We start from the raw sequence: 19,929 nt of genomic DNA, 5'->3' as shown, positions 1-19,929 counted from the left end.
CTGATGGATTAGATTAGTGGAAACTGGCCCCTGTTTTTTCCGTGTTACCATCCCAATATCTGCTGCTGGCCCTCCAATTAAGGTGTTTCAGGAAAGCAACATATATACTCTTGTTCAAGCCATTTTCCGATTAAACAAGACCTGTCCTAGGCTAGTGAGGAGAACAAACTAATAGCATTTCAGAGATCTTTCCACCATTATGCCCCGCTCTGTGCTCTGCAGCACCACCCACATACTTTCATCTGCAGATTGCTATTGCTAGCTTTGGGGGGTGCAGCAAAGATCCCTTTCATACCTTTGTTTCCTCAGCTAACTGCAAAACATTATTTGCCTTTCCCTCCTCTTTTTTTTTTTTTTTTTTTTTTTTTTTTTTTTTTTTTTTTCCAGTAATCTTGCTCATTTTTCTCCTTTCCATTAGCAGTATGGTCTTGCTGTAAAACTTCAGCATACAAGTTTAAAATTTAAGCTGTTAAGCCGTATATGATATATATATATATATATATATATATATATAATCTTGTTTTTGTAGCTGAAGATCCTAGTAGGTTGCCTTCCCCATGTGTCTCGAATACCAACTTAGCATTCATCCAGTCCTCACGCATAGTTCGGTTAAAACTGAACATGCACCTTTCTGCCATCTGCAATTAATCATGTCTTCTGAGGCTACCAGCACTGCAGAATGTTTTCTTGAGTCTCACCAGGGCCCTTAGGAAGAATTAACTGGGTATTTTTCCCCTGGTGCAGACGCTGATTTTTTTGGCACAGGAGAAAACTGTAGGATTTTTTTTCTTCTTATTTCACACAGTGAAGTTTTTAATGTTTTTCTGTGAAAATTTACCCCAACCCATCTGGCTCGTAATGGCATGAGGCATCACTGAAGGATGACAGACAGAAAATGGACACATTTACAGTGTTTTATTACCCTGTTTTCTCCCTGCGTTGGGAGTGTTGGAGACAACAAGCCAAGACAGATTTTCATTTGTAATCATAATAAAAGCAGGGCACGGGGGGAATACAATAAAGCAATAGCATCAGGGAAAGAACAGTGGTGCCTTAACAAGACGTGGTTCCTTAAGTAGTCCTGAACTCCTGGTGACAGAGAGATGTGCAAAGCCTTGTCCAAAGGCAATTTCTTCTGTTTGACCCCTGGCTTTTCAGAGCACTTTGTTTCTGCCAAGGAGAGGAAGGTGTCATTGGCAAGGTGGTCTCTTTGCTCAGCCAGTGTCCATGAAACAAGTTGGATCCCACCCTGGAGCACTTTTGGAGCCCGCACAGAGGCAAGGCTCTGCCTTTCAGAGGTCCTGCTCATTTTTTCAGCAACAAGAAGGACATGGGAAGACAGAGGGAATTCTCACTGTGTGAAGCATCACAAAAGCACCAGTCCGATATTCATCAACTTCTACCTGTGACTGACTCAGACACAGACAAAAAGAGAAGAAGCACCAGCTCCTCTCAGACCTGTGCGACTGAATGAGGACAAGCTGCTCTCCCCATCAGATTAGCTAATTCTTTTGTATGATCCATCCTTCTCTCTCTCTTTTTTTTTTTTTTTTTTTTTCCTCTGCATAATTCGGTGCTTCATAACAATTGCTGAAATTGCCCAAACCACAGAAATTTTAGAGCCCAGCAGGCAGAAATGGCTCACATTACTCTTCCTTCAGGGGTTTCCTTCTGCAGGAGGAGTTGGCAAGATGCAGAAGGGTTAGTGTCATGCACGCAGAACAAGTAGGGAGAAAACCAAGGAAACCTCAGGCAGAAACAAAGGCAGAACAAGGTCCGTTTGGGGTGTTAGGAAAACATGAGTCTGAGGGAACACCTCATCAAGCCATAGACGTGCGTGCATCTCCTGTGTTAGCCCGAGGAGAAAGGGAGTTGGAGGAGGCGAGAAGGAAGGGAAAGGAAGGAGAGAGATGGAAATTGGGCAAATTGGAAAGAGGCTTTCTAATTAAATCATAACTTTAGCCTGAGATCTGTCTTTCAGCACCTCATGTTTTCACTCCATATGGCCTCACTTCTGGAATTTTCTTGTTTCATGGGTTTGGCTGCATTAGCCCCTCATTTAATGACCAGCAAAGGAAGCCACTGGTGGGAGAATGACTGGGCAATGGACAAGAAAAGACACAGGGACACAGAGTTACCAGGAATAAATAGAACAGAGAAAACATCATCTACCACCACAACAACAGAAAGTAGAAAATGCCATGTTTTGTCCAAATTTTCCTTTTCCTTTGTGATTTTGGTGAGGCTGACAACAGTCAGAAGCATTTCCAACCTGCGTGGAGCTCCAGTTGGAAAGCTCAGAAGACCAGGCCCTCTCACAAAATCACCTGCTTTGAATTGGTCCAGAAATTGTGTCACGACAGATTTTTCTGAAAACCTTTTCTCACTTTCACATCTGGCAGGAACTGTGATTCTTCTAAAAATACCACTCCAGTTTGCACCCAAGTTTGGGGCCAGCTCTCACTCTGTTCAGAGAGGGTTCTGCACCGTGAACCACAGCTGTAAATCAGTCCTGGGACTGCTTCCAAACCCTGCCTCTTTCTTTAATGCCACCTTTATAATAGCTGCCTAGTCCACAGAATGTATTCACTATATTCACTATGTCTGACACTGCTGTATGAGGGATTTTTTAGCACTTAGAGTGGGGCAGGTTAAGCCTAAAAGTTGTTAGGAAGATGGTGACAGCAGAATTAGACTAAGCAGAAGCAGCGTACATTTGTGGCTATAACCCCAAATTCATGGAAATTGGACAATATTGAAACAGTAGTACCCCAAACCCTTCCATCCTCAGAGTTGCAAGGAAAAGCTTAACCTAAAATCCTGAACCCATTGCTGCAATATCTACCTGGGTCTGAATGCAAACTACAGCATGGCTAGCACCAGCAGGATTTGGTTGGTGAAGCTGAAAAGAGCAATATATTCACCTTGGGACACCCAGCCCTCAGAGATGTGCCCTCTGCAGGGGTAAGTACCAGCTGGTCCCATTGCCTCCATCACCGTCCCAGGTGGGGATTGCTGGCTCATCAAAGCTGTTGAGGAGGGGAGGGAGTTTTCTCGTGCTGCTCCCAAATTAAGGAGTGGGAGGAAGATTCTGTGCAGGGATAAGGGTTAGAAAAAAGGTTCATGTGGACCTAAGAGCTCTTTTCTGGCTTTGCAGCAGTTCATCGTGATTTATACACAGCCAAGGAGGGGATGCCTGTGCCAGGCACCAGAGCCAGTCCCCATTTCTCTGCAGCGGAGATTTGACTGGGGAAAGGTGAGCCTTGATAATGCCTGAAAGCAGGCACTGGGAGGCTTCTGGTCCCTGCTGAGGGGCATGGGCAGAGCCGTGGTGGTGACTTTTCAGGCTGGGGAAGCCGACTGCCCAGGGTCTCGGAAGCCACCTCAGGGACAGAAGGTAAGCCTCTGTGTTCCTGGTGGGAGACAGTCTTAAAGCTGAGAAGCTGCTGCTGAGACCTGGTCGCTTCCAGCTTTATTGTGATTATCCATCTCAGCAATAGGATGCTGCTAAGTGTCTGATTACTGTGTTGTTAAAGCCTTAAGCCTGAAATCTGACTGCTGCGTGGTCCCTCAAGGGGCAGCCAATCCTCCTCCGTCCCTCCACCGGTAATCCCTCCCTTCCCTGGGAAAATAATAAAAAAGAAAGACAAGTGGTATCTGTCTGCAGCAGCGCTTTCCAATCAAGTGAAAAGTAGCTGGAAAATCAAATCAGCCGGTAAGTTCCTGCAAAACACAACTCTATCTCTTTAAAATCTCCCTTTTTGAAGGGCTGAGCTGAACAGCTATAGCTGCTGATGTAAAACAAACCATTATTCCTCCTATCTCTTCTCCAAGCCCCCTCCCAGCAGACGCGTGAGTCTGAGGGAGGCAGATGCTCTCTGAAGACTATTTTCCTCCGTTAAATAAATTCACTTTCAAATAATGTGTAATTAAATGTGTGGTATTGAATTAATGTTTTATTCTGAGCGCTCTGGCAGCAGGGGACCTAGGGGCCTGGCTGGTGGAAAGAAAACATGTTTGCCAGGAAGACTCACTTCCCCTCTCACAACCCCTTTTCCTAAGAATCCCGATCCCTGCTTCTGAGAGATCCTGGAGTGTACCAAGTCGGCGAGAATGATGCTTTATGCAAAGCCCCTTTTCTGATGCATTGTCATAAGACATTTACCCAGTAAAGTCCACTGCAGCCCACTCTGGTCCTTCTTCTACCTTTCTCCTGCTGGGCATGGTCTTGCTCCTCAGAAGAAGCCAGTTGTATATTTAACACTTTGGTTTTGGAGCCTGCTGTCAACCAGAAATTATTTGAGGGGATGCAGGAGACGATGGGAATCTTTGGTCTGTTTTAAAGTTTGGAATGCTAATAAGGTTTTAGTCCCATCAGCAGCATTTTGTGCTCCCTTGGGAGCTACAGAGGAGCCAGTGTATACAGAGGCATGGGCAGGTGCAGGGCAAACCTGCACCCATGCTTTGCAGAGGTGGGACCAAGGTTATCTATCCTCACCCAGTGACATCTCATCACATGCCATCGTCACGGTGTGGCTGTGCTTCTGTAAGACTCTGCAAAGTGTTGTGCATCCCAGCTGAGACTGCTCTGCACCCTGTAGCTGTGGGATGCTTTATCTTCCTCTCTTTGTAAAAATAACTACCAAGTGTTTTGTGCTCTGACTTGCGGGACTGAACTGGATGAGAAATTGAAATCATTTTGTTTTTATAGGAGTGATGGATACTTCAAGCTGTGACTAGTTTTCCCTGAAAAGACGTTTGTGGGGTTGGTGCTAAATGCATTTTTAACATTATTATTATTTTTCAGATTTTTTAAAGGAAGAAAATGAAAGTTAGCTTTGGTTTGGGTATAAATCCCCCAGGCATGTCACACCACCCTGTGTCACCCACAGCCAAACCAAGGCATTGGTTTTTAATGCAGGATGGGAACTGGGCAGCGTCTGGGCGTGCACCCATTGATCTGTTGGTTGAAATTGTGGTTGTTTCACCTTCCTCTCAGCTCCTACACGCACACCTCCCCATCCCTTGATGCTCACCTTCACCTCAGAGCACACTGTATGTGCAGAGTGCTGCTGCGGGGGCTCTGGCTGATGCTGTGTGGCTGATAGCAGGGCTGGTGCTGCCGCGGAGATGCAGCAGCTCCAGTTACTGCAGCCCAGCAGGGGCTCATCCAGCCGCTCCTTGCCACTCATCAAAGCGCTCTGTGCAGCTCTAGGGCTGTTTGGCAGAACAGCAGCTCTCCTTCAAGCTGGGACTGGTGGAGTTAGCTGATGAGTGAAAGCCAGCCCTTTGGGTCAGTGCTTCCTCTCCACGTGGCATCGCAACAGCAAAGGCCAGAGGAGCTGATGATGGCCTGATTGCCAGAGGTTTGCTTGGAAGTGGTGCATGTAAGGTATTTTGAAAGGATCAGAGATGCAGACTGCAGAGGTAGTTCTTCTGTTCTCCCATTTTCTTGAGCCTGATTAAACTGAACGTCACAGGCTGGTATTCTGGATTATTATTATTATTTTTTTTAGCCCAGATTGTCCAGCTAAACGCATCAAGGCACACAGTATTTATTTTTAATTTAATTTTTATTTTATTTTATTTTAGCCAAGGTCCATTTAGCAGCATGTACTGCATTAGCTCCAGGTCATCTGGGCAATATTGTCCCCTCCTCATCTGGGATCTGCACTGGTGCCTTGCAGCTGCTCCCAGAGAATGAGGGGAATTACAAGAAAATACAAAGAACTGCAGAAACCTAATGTAGGTGCTTTTTAAGGTCTTTATGGATGACTATGATCATGAATAATGCAATAGGTATTCAGGCACCAGGGGCTGGCTGCCTGAAAGCAAGTTGCCAGCACCTTGGTAAGATTGAAGATATGAAAAAGTCTGAAGAGAAGCTGTGAAGCCAAATGCCACTTATAGGATTGCTGGAGATAGAAAAGCCTGGGGAGGGATGCAAAGAGAGGGGTAACAGTGAAAGCGAGAGCATCTGTTGCGTTTCAGGTTGTTTCTATCAAGGCCAAAGGAGAGAAGCTGAAGTAATGAAGATGTGAGATGGAAAGTCTCTCTATTTTTGCTGTGTGGACACACACAAATGGCTGTGAGAGCTGTCAGAATTAGCAAGATTGAAATACAGCCTGAGAAGTGCAGAGAAAGGTGTGACCGAGGTGGTCTTGCAGGGCCTGCAAAGCAGAGGGGGGGAAGGACATCGGTGCAGCTGTGGGTTGGGGCCCACATGGTCCAGCCGAGGACTAGACCTGCTCCACGGAGGTCCCAGAGATCCAGACATGTTTTAGCTAAAACTCCATGGCTTTGGGATCTTTTCAACAGGACTTGCAGAACTGCTTGGTGCTTATAATCACAACTATTCTGAACCTGAGTCCTTGGAGCATGCCTTGACAGGGGAACTTGGCAAAGCACCAGCATCTGGGCACAACGCTGAGCTGCCAAAATGTGTGCCCAGGCCTTTTCCCAAAGGTTGCTCATGTCAGAGCTGGGAGAGGAGCCACCAGAAGTGGAGGGCTACCTACTTGGAGTCCATATGGAGATAAGAAACAGCCTTTTTATTTCTCCATTTTTTAAAATGAGGTGGGACCGATTCTCCCTTTGTTTACATGTACTTCACAGCAGCCCGCAATTGAAATCAATATCGTCCTTTGACTTTGATGGATTTGCACCAGGCCAGGAGGCAGACCCACACTCTGTGCAGCTAGCTTATGCATTATCCTCTCTCACTACAAGTCTGTGAGAGAATGACTTATCAGCCCTCCAGTGGCAAGGCTTTTGATCTGGTCCTACCCGATCCGCACACTTTGCTCTGATCAGGTACATCGGGTAACTCTTCGAGATACTTGGTTGACATCAAGATTGCAATTGACTGCCTGACATGAAAGGCGCTCTGTTTGGTAGTTACACCTCTTAATGACACAATTTCCAGTGCAAATAGCGAGCTTGTTTTATTTGCTTTTAATTGTCACGGAGCAGGAAAGCAATGCAGGATTTATTCATAAGAATTATTTTAGCAGTGTGTCAGGCAAGAAGTGAATGAATCATATTGACTAACTGAGAACTTTGCTACCTTTTTGTGGAAAACTTATGTATAAAGGGAAAAAAAGAGACAATTATTTGGCATAAATTAATTGTTACAGCAAATGACTCAGCTGCTACTGAAAAATGTCACTGTTGTTATCATTTATAGAGTGTTGTTGATGCAAATGAAGCTTTAGAAGCTTATGGAAATTAAGGCCACTACAACAAAGAGCCTAGGATCAGACTCCAATTGGGACACCCTAAAAACACATATGAAAGAAGTCAATATTAAAACAGAGACTGGACAGGTAGAAAGGGAAGAAACAGGAAGCCAGGTCAAGCGAGAAGAAATGACATGAAGTGACAAAGCTAAAGGCGGAGGAGCTGATGACGGAGAGGTGCAGGAAAGGAGCTATCTCCAGGGAAAATGGAGCCATGTGTAAAGGAGAAGAAACTGGTAGAAATTTCATATTGGTCATTTCTAGGATAGAAAAGAAAACTGCTGGTAAAGAGGGCTGCAAAAGTAAAAGAAAAGACTTCCATAGGTTTGCTCTGTTTCTCCAGAGAACTACGTGTTGTTTGTGAATTAAAAGTCCAAGGAGACGAAATCCTCTAGAAATACAGCACCCAGATAGACTGCTGCTCAGGAGTTTGAAAGGAGGTGCAAGGAATTAATTTCAGATCTAGTTCCATTCGGAATAGATGATCCAGCTTAAGTAGTTTTGCATTTTGCTGTGACTTAGGTACTGTCTCTGCTTATGGTTTTCTCTATTTGGAGTTTGATTTATCCATTTACCTCCCACTGTAGTCGTCTGTGTCCAAACACTGCATCATGCGCATGCAGGTTGCAAGAATATTATCAAACTGTGGTTTTAAGGACCCTGGCTGTGATGGGAATCTCAAATGCAGAATTTGCTGTATCACTGAACCCTTCTCTTCCTTGCCTGACCCCCAGGACTGATTTGAAAATGAGACAATAATTGGAAAATTAGATTCATGAAATGGGCCCGAGCAAGTTCCCAATTTGTTCTCATGTGATTGAAATGTAGCTGTTATTGGAAAAAGGGTGTTTTCACTGCACACCATCTGTCATCTGCTCTATAAGCTCTACCTGGGATTTGGAAGTTCAGCTGGGGTCTTTCTGCCTTGACACAAGGCATAAGCAAGAGAGATTCTGCAATATCGGTGTAAAACATGGGTGAAGAGTCATTGAATCAGTCGTATAAGTGAAAAAGTTCTGGCTTTTCCAGGCTCCTTCCCAGGGGCTAGTACAGAAACTACCTATCAGGGCATGGTAGATTGATGTATGAGGAGGAAAGCAGAATTAATCTTGTTCCCTCTTTTCTCCTCCCCTATATTCCTTGCTGTGTTGGGTCTGCAAGGTTAGTAAAGTAGAATATGTTTGTGTCAAGAACGGGAGCAGATGCAACTAAGAGACACACGGGAACAAATACAGGGAGGAAGAAGCTGCTGTTTTTAGACAGCCGCTTTTCTGACTGAATGCACTTTAAGCACAGATAAAGTCAGCCATTCCGCAGGAGGTTCAGAGGAGGTTAGGCAAGATCCCATCGCAGATCCAAAGCCGCAACCCTTCTGCCTTGAGTCTTGGAGAGAAACAGAAAGCTTTCTGCTCTGGAGGTGGTTTGTAAAAGCAAGTGCAGCATCCCAGATTTACCCTCTTGCTAACCCTCTTGCTTACCCACGTGCTAGCATCGTTGAACCGAAGTTGTGAGGCATTCCCAACCAGCTGCAGGTCGGCTGTTTGCTGCTGCGGTTCATGTGTTATTCACAACTACAGCAGAGGCAAGGGCTCGAAACATGTTCTCCACGTGTTAAACTTTGATGGACAAGAAGGGAGGTGGAGGATCTGCCTACTCTCCTTCTGTATCAGACAGCAGCATAGTAATCCTGAAACAAGGACCGCAAGATGTTTCATTTTAAACTGGAATTACTTCAGTGTTGTGTGCTCACATCCTTCCTGTAGATACAGCACGGCCTTGAATGAATTCCCATCACGCTGTCAAGTCTGGTTATTTTCCTGTCGGGTCTTGCTGTGGTTCCCGCATAGATTCTTCTTTTGAACTGTCTTGTTGGCTTGTTTTTATAAGTTAATGGTACGGGGGGAGGAAAATAAGAGAGTGGTACTTACGGGAAGACAGTTTGCATACACCTTGTCAGCAGGGCTGACCGCAACACAGCTGAGACAGATTAGCGCACCGATGCCTGCCTAAAACAAATAAACACCAGCTGTTTATCAGACAGGGCTCAGCTTCCTCCAGGAGGAGGTAAACAGATTTATGCAGATGAGCCTCCCAGGTGCCCTTGCAGCGCAGCGTCTTTCATGGCTATTCGGTCTTCTTTATGAGTTACAGCCAGGGCAGACGAGCACAGAGTAGATGCAAGGTTAGTGCAATAACACGGCCGCTCGGACAGTGCCGGGGAGGTTCTTCACCACTTTGTGCTTCAAGCCCATATTTAATAGTAATGCAGGATTAATCACAGCGCTGATCTCACTGCTAATGGAAGAATTTGATGTAAACTTCAGTATTTTAAGCCTATAGCATGTGAAAAAGCAATTTATTGTAACTCACTTATTATTCCATTTGTGCCTAAAATGCTATGAAGCAAAATTTATGGCTGTTCAAGGTTGAGGGAAATTGCGATCAGTAAAACTGTTTTCTCATTCTCCCCTAAGATTGTCCAGTTGCTGTCTAACTGCTTAACTTCATGAGCTTTATTTTATTTTATTTTTTTTTAAATAACCATCAAAGTTTACTTCAAATCCAGCAGTGCTATATGAGTCTGCTACCTCAGCAGCATTTCTCCCTCGGTTCATCTCCTTCTGTCATAATATCCCCTTAAATTCTTCATACGCATTTTCCCTGAAGCTTCACAGGTGACCCTAACAACTTGCTATGAAATCTAGGTTTTGAAGACAGATGGGGTATTATTTTAATAATGTAGACATAATTACACAGTCTGGACACTGGCTCTCAGAAACATCTCGTAATTTATTAATACGTTGTTGGGAAGTAAAATTGGGAGCTGAAAATTTGGAGCAAGACCCTAGGGAGTTCAGAAAGAGAGGTTTGCTTCAGTTCTCATGATGTTACCAATTATTAGATGTGTTAATAATTTCCAATACTATCACTGCTTATTCTGCAACAGTTTCCTTTTTAACTTTATCTCACATCAAAAGGGGCAATGCTATATTGCTGTTGGGATTCTACTTTTTTATTTTTTTTTAAGTATGCTTGGGTTCCTCTTAATACATGATCATTTCCCTGCAGCTTTCTTGATTGCTGTTTATCGAGAGTCCTAGAATGCAAATACACGGTTTGTCAATACAGTAAATACTAGGTACTATAGTGATGAGTGTTAAAGAAATGCTTGCCAAGAGAAAGAGGGAGGAAAAACACACACACATACAAAATAAAAAATAAAAACCAAATAAAAAGCCAACATCAAAAACCACAACACTTTTCCTTACTCTGTTAAGTAAATTGTGCCATTTGAGCTTTTCTTAGATTAGGACTTTCCTCACCTAAGTGCATCACTTGACATTTCAACATGTAGTATTTCAGATTTCTCAAGGTATTCCTTAAACACCCAGTGGAAACAGGTGGAGAAAGCTAAGTCCACATGTGATTTGTTCTCTCTGGCTGTCATTACGGATTTAAAACCAAAGTCATTTTGGATGTGCCTCCCGTCCTCTGCGTTAATGTTGCTAATATTAATAATATTGGTTACTAACAGTTTTCAGTCTATTGAACGATTAATGAAAAGGTCGATGGGAATTCTCTACAGAAGCATCGTTCATTACAAGGCCCATTGCTTATGCAATCTTGCTGCATCCATCTTCCCAAACAAGCAAAAGAGCCAGAGACGGCAGCTCCTTAAACCTGCTTGTGGGCTCCTAATGAGAAATCTTAATTGTATGAAAGCTATTATGATGTTACTCTTCCAAGCCATTGGCTTGTTGATGCATTGAGTTTTACCTAGGTTGCTGTGAGGCATTTGCTCTCTTGGGCCGGTGTCAGTGCCTACTGAATCAAACTTGGGCGACAGGAGCTGGTGGCAGGTTGTGAGTGCTGTTAGTGATGCCTCCCTGCAACCAATTTGCTGATGGTCACCTCCATCTCTTGCATCTCCAGTGCTGCAAGGGAAATGCCTCTGAGCTGAGGGGTGCATACTCCTACAGCTCCTGTGGCACATGGAAGGGATGGAAAAGATTCAAAGGTGGTTCAGAGCAAAGATAAAGCCTCAGGCTGGGAATGGGAAGAAGGCATTATCCCATCTAATGCCTCGGTTTGAGGAGACCTCTAATGCATCTTTTTGCTCACCAAGCACTGGAGGACAGTGTGTAGCTCTCACTGCCCTGTTGTGACCATCAGGCCGAAGCTGCGGGTGATCTGTGCTACAACACTCTTCAAAGGCAGGCAGTTAGCTCCAGCAAAGTGAGATTTAGAGGGATGAAGTTTTGAACATCACGCTTGCAGACAGTGCTGTGGTGGCTGTTCATCTCTATCTGCCTTCACAGTTCATTTCAGGATAAAAAAAAAATGCTTCTTCATATTTCAAGAGGAGTTATATGGGCAATGCAATGCTAGAAAGGTGCTTGGAGCTTTGTCAGGAAGTAGCCGTGCCCTAGTGTCATCCCCAAACGAGAGCATGGAGACTCCCAAACTCTCCCTGCAATCCGTGACATTTAATCACAGCCCTGCATTTATGGAGATCTCACTCTAGCTGTTTTCCCTTGTACATGCCTAATACCAGGGTGGATCCAGCCTTATGAACAACCCTGTTAGCTGATGTGTGAACAGTTGGCACAGACCAATCTTTATAGGCTTCTGTATCCCCGTTAAATGAATAGCTATTGCTCTTTTGATTCTTCCTGGAACCTCAGTTGCTATTTTCTGTCAGTCCTCGCCATCCTAAATGTCAGTGGAAAGGATCATTGAAACTAATGGCTGGAGTTCATCTGTTCTGCTGGGGACTTTATACCGTGGTGACCTGGTTTCTGAGGGAACGGTTGCGCAGGAGATGGCTGCGGGGTCAGGGTCTTGCTACAGGGCAGGGCTCGGTGCTCCCAACCAGCTCCTGCTAGTGCCCTAAGGTGCAGGGGGGTCAGTGCTTCTCTTCCCCTCGGGAACTCTTTGACTTGCCAAAATTCAGCCTCAGAAATCTGCTTGAGTTTGGGTTTAAACTGATCACTGTTGAAATGCAAAATCCAACGGCTTCTGGGAACTCAACCTCCTAATCTCACCTGGCCTGGCATCAGAAGTATGCGACCTCTGCTACGCCTCACAGGAGATGAATTATTTCTGAAAAGATCCAGGTCTTTGTGGCAGATTTTACTCCAAAGGTTCCTCTCCCTGAGGACTAGGCTGCTACAAGCTTGCAGTGACGACGTGATAAACCTCAAGTACTTTCCTCGCAGATGTTTTGCATAAGACTAGCTCCATCCCAGAGATGGCTGCGTTCTGTGGGTGGGTAAAAAGATCCTTGTAGATATTTTTGCAAAGCAATTTCAGATCCTTTGCAGCTTGCTAGAAAATTGAATTAGTTGTTTTCCATTCCCTGAATTAACCCTGATTCATTCTTCCCTCAACCCTCTCCCTCTTCCTTCCCCTCCCTCCAACAGATGTCCAGCACATTAAGAGGAGAGACATCGTTTTGAAGAGGGAGCTGGGAGAAGGTGCCTTTGGGAAGGTGTTCTTGGCCGAGTGTTACAACCTCAGCCCCACCAATGACAAAATGCTGGTGGCAGTGAAGGTAAATCCCGAGGGCAAATGGCAGAAGAGTGCAGAGATGAGCCTGCATGGGAAAGGGAGGCAGGGGAGGGCTGGGGGCCAGAGGCGGAGATTTATCTGGTGCTGGAGGTTGTGGTAAATCCACTTAGTCACATGAAGTTTCAGTGTTTCGCTTCAAGATCGTCTGTTCTTGCCAATGCCAAAGCTCCTCTTCCTGCCGATGGGGCCAGGAGACACGGAGCTGGAGCTGGGCTGGGAGGTTTCAGCGCCGCGCAGCTGCAGCAGTGTGGTGTGGAGCCCACTCCCCTCTGTGAGGGACTGGGAAGCTTCTCTTCTGGGATTTTGTCTTTTTGTGGAACATACAGAAGATATGAAGAGGCCTCAGGAAAAACAAGCACCCGAAACATAAGCACAATCAACTGATTTGCTGGGATCTGTTTGCTGGGACAGCTTTGCTGCAAGATGAATTAACCAGCTCAGCTTAGTTTGTGGGGTTTGTGGGGCCACAAATTGCTCTTCCCTTGGTGATTTTGGGCCGGCACTAGTTCAGTTTGACTTGCTCTGTGCTCTTTGCATCCTTGTGGGGCTCCTCACGTGAGCTGTGCCATGCCAGCATGGCTCTGGGGCAGGGGACCATGGCAGGAGTGTGCTCTGCTCTCAGGTGGCACCAGGCAGCAAATACACAGAGTAATGCCCAAGGGTTGTTTTAATCATCAACAGCTTGAGCCTTTTTGCTTTTATTTATTTATTTTTTAAGCTAATTTGTCCCCTCATGCTTTGGCCACGAACTGCAAGGTTGCACCTTCCACCTCAGAGACTGGTTAAGACCAGGGTAGCACAGGTACCCACATGATTAATTGCCTGATTATAGGGTTGGCACCTGCCTATCAGTGCCAGCCGTCCCTTATGCGATGCCGTCTCTCAGGTCTCTGCTCAGTTTCGTTTGCATGTAGACAGAAACAACATCCAAACTTGTTTCTGCTAGTTGCTATTACGAGCTTACATCTCCAGAGTGCCTTTCATCCTACCAGGTCACAAAGACCCAGAATCAGAGTGGGGCCCTGCAGTCTGGCTTTTTCCCAGCTTAGGGGAGGGTGGGGGAGTGGAGTGGGGGGAATTCCTTCTAATTTGGACCACATTATCAGTCTTAGGAGAAAGAAGAAAGAAAAACAGAAAGGCTTTGTGTATAAAGTTGAGATTTGGCTGCATTTCATGAAGATCTCATGTTCCCAACAGAGGCTGAGAGCTACCTCCATGGTCACTGCAGCTCTGGCAGCTGCAGGACGTGCTGCTTTGCTGCTTTTAGGGCAACCGAGTCCACAACCCTGAGTCTGGGGCTCCCTCCCAGGGCCAGGACATGGGCAAAGAAAGTGGCTGCATGCCTCACTGGGCTCAATGGACTCAGATCTGCAGCGGATCTAAAGATTACAGCCCTGAAAATAAGCTGAGTTTTGATGTGATGGCACGGACAATCTTCCTGTTTTATTCAGCTTGCTTCTAAAAACATCTTAAGAAGTGCACAAAAAGTATAGTCAGCAAAGAGTGTTGAGGTTACAGAGTCAAGCACCAGGAATGCTGGCAGGGCTGGTATTCAGGGCATGTTCTCCAAACGCACATTTTTTCTTTTCTCTGTGGGCTTCTCCTTTGTCATGCTCACTCCCGTGTCTGAGAGCTCCCTAGATGAGTGCTCACTTTCGTAGCCTCCCAGACAAGTGCTGGGGTTGTACGATCCCCATTTCACAGAGGGCAGATGGAGACTTTGGGAAATTGAGCTGAAACGGTCGGCTTAGCCAGAGGACGGAGTTATTGACCTGCTTTTCCAGTGCTCCAGGCAGCAGGTACCAGACCGACGCTGAGCCCTGCTGCTGCAGCAAACACACGGGCACTTGGGGAGACCTGGCCCTGATCCCACATGAGCAAGAAATTCCCAGGCAATGTCATCAGAGCTGACAATTGGTGGCAAGAGCTGCAACCTACAGATAGTGAGAGAACTGCCTGATAATTTGTAGCAACCTTGTGAAGGAAGCACAAATTTCAATTCACCCCAAGCCTTTCTAGGAGAGATATTTCTGCCTCTGGTTCCGCTGAGACCTCTGCCTCCTCTCGTCTTCCTCCTGTCCTCATCTTCTCTCCTGGTTCCACCAGTTCCAGCTCCTTTTGCTTTGCATCGAAATGCTTGGCTGTGCAACCTCAGCTATGTTTTTTAATACCTTATTCTGTGTGATATTTACAAAGTCACAGTCCTAACACCTCGTGGAAATGGTAGTGTGTGAAGGAGAAGAAACCTGAACTCACTGCAACCTGAAATATTATGTGCAACTACAGGAAAAAAAAAATGGAGAAAAGAGTGATGGGGGAGGAGGAGTGTTTTCCTGGAGGAAAAAAAAAAAAAAAAAAAAAGAAAAAAGAAAAAAAGGAAAAAAAAAGGGTAGCATCAACATTATGAAGATATTAAATGACTAAAAGTAATTGGGTGCCTGAGATAAGGATGGATGCTTTGCCATCTGCACAGTGTAACTACCATCCATCTAAATATCTCTAGTCAAGCTATCCCAGAGGACACAGAATTAAAATAAAATTATGCCATGTGTCTAGCAGGTTGGGGGCAGAAGAAGGAGATGAAGGAGTGTCCTAAGGCTTAGGTAAAAATTTCGCAGGATTGCTGCTTGATGGGAAAAAGCAGCCACAGTGCTTTGCTGAGGGTGACACTGATCCCAGCAGAGCCAGAGACCAGCCTGGGGTGCCTTAGCAGGGTGCTTGGGCCCCTTCCTCCAGACACAGCTTTTGGATGTTCAGCAACCCTTTTTGCTCATAAATTAGAGCCAGCTGATGTCACCTGTCCTGTTGTCATGGGGAGATTCAAGGTGTGGGGAAAGGGGCAGGTGTGTGTGTGTAGGTAAGAGGAGAGCAACCTGCTGGCCCCGGCTGCTACAGGCAAAGCTGCCTGGAGAGAGGACTCAGATTGAAACTGGGATAAACTGGAACAAGCTGCTTTAAGTCTTTTTTGACTCCCATCGTGCTGCATGGTTAAAGCCCAACCTGGTGCTGAACAGTGGAGGATGGACAGCATATAACTGAGATTCTTTGACTCAAAGCTACAGCTGCTTCTTCATTTCCTTAAACGTTTGTGAAGACAGCTGATTTTCATGGCTGTCCCATCTCGTCAAACATTCTGGACTTCAACTTTTTGCTAAGTGCTCACGGCAGAGCCCTCCCTTGGTATCCTGAGATGACAACAAGCTGCTTTCAAACCAGCTGTCCTATGCAACTGCCCAATAATGCACGGACAAGCCAGCCCCCAAGCATGTGCAACCCTCCTCAATCACCAGCTGCACCCACAACAGCATCTTCAAAGCAGCCCTACAATGCTGGGCTGGAGCACACAGCCCGGAGCCTGCAACCTACCCTGCGATGGCAATCTGGTGCACTCAAATGTGGAAGATGAGATATTCTCCATAAGGATACCTATTTCAGCATCGGTCTGCCAGGGGAGCTGTTATAAACAGCAGGGAATAAAAACATGATTTTAAAAATTATGAGAAAATACTTGACAGTGTCCTTCTTCAGAGGCAGTTTGAAAAATCCACACAATAACTGCACAGCCAGGCAAATCCATCTTCTGAATAAAGGTAGTATAGTCAGCTATTTCAAAATAAAAGACGGATAGCAAGGACTGGCTGGCTCAGGAATTTAATAATAATGAGATATGAAGCCATTCACCCCTAGGTCACCAGTACGAATCCTGCCCAAGCTGGGAATAATTGGAAGCTATTACCCTCTGAGGCATGTTTGCTGCTTCCTGGGAAATGAGCCGGGGAACCCGCTGGGCTGGTAAATACATGAACAAAATGCTGAGGTGGTGCCACCAGCACCAACTACCCACCCTCCCAGTACATCTGGTGGTGGCAGTGGTTTCTATCCCCTTCCATCAGCCCCTCTGCGATGCCCCAACCACTTTGTTCAGGCTTTGCCCTGCCTGAGCCCACCCCGTGCGTGTCTGTGTCCCTTCGTTCAGGCGCTGAAAGACCCCACCTTGGCAGCCCGCAAGGATTTCCAGAGGGAGGCAGAGCTGCTCACCAACCTGCAGCACGAGCACATCGTCAAGTTTTATGGCGTGTGTGGTGACGGCGACCCGCTCATCATGGTCTTCGAGTACATGAAGCACGGAGACCTGAACAAGTTCCTGAGGTACATGTGAAGGGGGACAGGGGATGGGGTGCTCCAGAGACATCGCAGTCATCTGGGTGTTGGAGGGCTGGGTAATGGGAGCGGGTGGTTCAAAGGAGACGGGGGTCCTCACTGGATCTGGTGCTTTAATAGCCCTACCCCAGCATTTCCTCTTGGGCAGTCCCAGGGCTTGTCCTCCAGGTGAGCTGTGGAAACCAGATGGTTCTTCTCCCACCCCTGCAAGGCTGGAGGTGCAGAAAGTGGGGCTGCAGTCCCTCTCTGCCCTGTGAAAGTCCCATGTATCTATGCCCTACAGCTCCCGAGGCTGGGAGGTCACAAGCCATGACTCCCCATGTCACCCAGCTTCTACTTCAATCGCACCACAACCAAAATACTCCCTAGAGAAACTTTCCAGAGCCCTTGATCTGATTGCAATCTGGGGCATTTACTGATTTATAATTCTTATTTCTATATTCAGAAAAGTGACGAGAAATTTTGGAGGTGCCTCATGCAGTGCCTGCACAGCCCATCCCTGGTGCTCATGCCCTGGATCTTATCAGACAAAATGTCCTAACCTGTGGCACCGTGCTACTCGAGATGCCTGGCAAGGCCAGACCAAGTGCCGTAATTGCCTCCCTGTCTCTAGAGAGACACAAATTGCTAGATTCCCCCCGCCCAAGCCATCATTCAGCCATCTCATCAGCACGAGGCAGATGGTTTGTATGCCCTGAATCCACCAGTGGCAAGGGGCAGGGAACAACAGTGGGGAAATGTTTGTGGTGCTGTTCTCCCCTGATACAGAAATTACGCTCTGCAACCTGCGTGCAAGTGGAGTGGTACTTACCTCTTGAAATAATTAGTAGTTTTATTTCCCAGTATTTAGAAAATTGGACCCTTGATATTTTCCTGCTTTGACTGTTAAGTGGGAGCATGATTGCAGTGGGAACAAGAAGCTTGAGCACCTCAGGTCTAGATCTGGGGCTGGGATACACTCTGAATTTATTTTTTCATCATCACAATCTGTTTCTGACCAAGGAAAACAAGGAAACAAATCATTTCCTGAGGTTTTCACTTCTAAGCAACCACCCTCAGCACAAGGACCATGGGAAAAGATGCCAAATGCTTCTTCTTTCTTCTGACAAGCAGAGCCAAGCTGTCTGCAGATCCCTTGGAGCACCCACAGGGCAGTGGCCAGGGACACCCCTGCAGTGGTTTTCCCCCTCATTTTGGCATGGTAGTGGGTAGATTGAATACAAGTTTATAGCTCATTCCTTGTGTCATGCCCTGGATAGTACAGACTGGCGATGCAGTGTTAAGGTCAGAGCCTCAGCCTCGTGACCGAGGGAAGCCACTCTACAGCAGAGCGTGAGAGGCCACGTTCCTCAAGTCCTTCACTAGGAAGGAAGAAAATTGACCCATCTTTTTTCCTGGCAGAAGCAGCAGCCTTATTCTCCTTAGAGGAGGTAGATACTACAGCTGAGGCATGGCCTCTTTTGCTGCTCTAATTGACCTCCCAAAGAGACCAGCCCGAAACTGGCTCTCCTGCTGTCTCTGAGGGACAGCTCATGCCTTCTACCACTGCCTCACATAATTGCTCCACACAATGATGTGCTCCTAAGGCTGGTGCTGCAGCCACACACCACCACACCTCCACATCCCACCCCCGCCATGGAAATGTCCAGGGCCTGGCCCAGTACTGGGAATCTTCACATCTATATGGAAATAAAATCTTGGGCTTTGTTTGTGAGGTCAGCTACCTGCTCTGCTCACAGCAGCAATAGTGGGAAGCTCAGGGGGATGAGAGCTGCAAGAGGGGTCAGTGAGTGTGGGTGATGCAGGAGTGCTGAGCACCCCTTGGCGAGTAGCAGGTTTTATTGTGGCATGATTCACCCAGCCCATAGCAGACAGCTGCCCTCGGGCACTGGAGCCAGGGGCACGGTGTGTCTGTAAGAGACACTCAGGTGAGCTCTTCCCAGTTTAACTGCAGAAATTGGAAAAGCTATAAAATGGAAGAGGCCGACTTTAGACCCAGCTTCCCAGAGAAAAGCACAAAAACCAAATAAATAAATAAATGGGTAGTGAAACGGGAACCTGTTCTGAAAAATCCTGCCATGGAGAAATACGGACATTACTCTGCAGGCAGCACAGCATCCCTAGGGCTGGTGTACGTGGTCTGGGGGCTCCCAAGCACATAGGTCTGTGCTGGAGGGTCTGCAACAACTGCTCACTGAAAATTCTCATCACTTTCTCATTTTCCTTCAGTCACTTGTTTTCTAGGTTTTATTGTGTTTCTGTCTGTGGCAACAGCAAATTTGTTGTGGGGATATGTGCATGTTGCCATTACAAGTCCTCTTTGCAATCTACAGTAAGTTGTTGCCATTTGCTGTTACCTAAGACAGTATTTTTTGTTTAAAAAATTGTGTAGTTCTGAGCTTTTTGTGTCAGTCCTTCCAGGGGAGCAGCCCCGCAGTCAGACTGCTTTGGGACAGAAAGAGCCCTGGGAGCAGAGGGAGCACAGAGAGAGGTGATTTTCCTCACCACGTTGACAAAAGCCTCTATCACACCCTAAAAGAAAAACAAAACAAAACACCACCATTCTTTGGCAGGGATCTACCCAATCCTATGACCTTTATGTGAAGCTGAATTAAACCCCTTGCTCCAAAAAAGAGATGGACAGATCCCTCTCTTATTCTCTGCAGATTTTTTGATGGAACTAAATGCACTAAAATCCCTCCTATTAATCTCATGAGTGTGTTGATATTTCTTTATTCTGGACTATACCCATGTGGGATGGAAAAAGGGATGGAGGGAGGAATATGGATTTTGTAAGACATACCCAGGTATCTCCTGTTATAGTAGGGTGTAAAAAGAACCAGGGAAATAAAGGCATTGGCTGACCATTTTTTACATGTGACCTGTTCCCTTCAGATTCAGACTTCTTTGGGGACAACTAATGTATTTGAAAAAGGTAGCAGTAATAAGAGAGCAATAT

The 19,929-nt window shown here is 46.1% G+C and overlaps 1 protein-coding gene across 7 annotated transcripts in view; it reads left to right on the top strand.

Annotated features, from left to right (window-relative positions):
* The window catches only part of NTRK3 (neurotrophic receptor tyrosine kinase 3), a 195,306-nt gene that overhangs the window by 138,703 nt on the left and 36,674 nt on the right, over positions 1–19,929 (top strand). For all 7 annotated transcript variants that reach the window (XR_014696952.1, XM_084532677.1, XM_084532678.1 and 4 more), the window contains 2 exons: positions 12,662–12,792; positions 16,786–16,958. Coding sequence is in view for 6 of the 7 variants with exons in the window: in XM_084532677.1 (XP_084388803.1) it covers positions 12,662–12,792; positions 16,786–16,958 (304 nt within the window). In the remaining variant the exon portion in view is untranslated. The remainder of the gene's footprint in view (positions 1–12,661; positions 12,793–16,785; positions 16,959–19,929) is intronic.

This window comes from Aythya ferina, assembly GCF_964211825.1.
Source record: "Aythya ferina genome assembly, chromosome: 11".
Lineage (NCBI taxonomy): Eukaryota > Metazoa > Chordata > Aves > Anseriformes > Anatidae > Aythya > Aythya ferina.
This window is presented reverse-complemented; position numbering and strand designations above follow the sequence as displayed.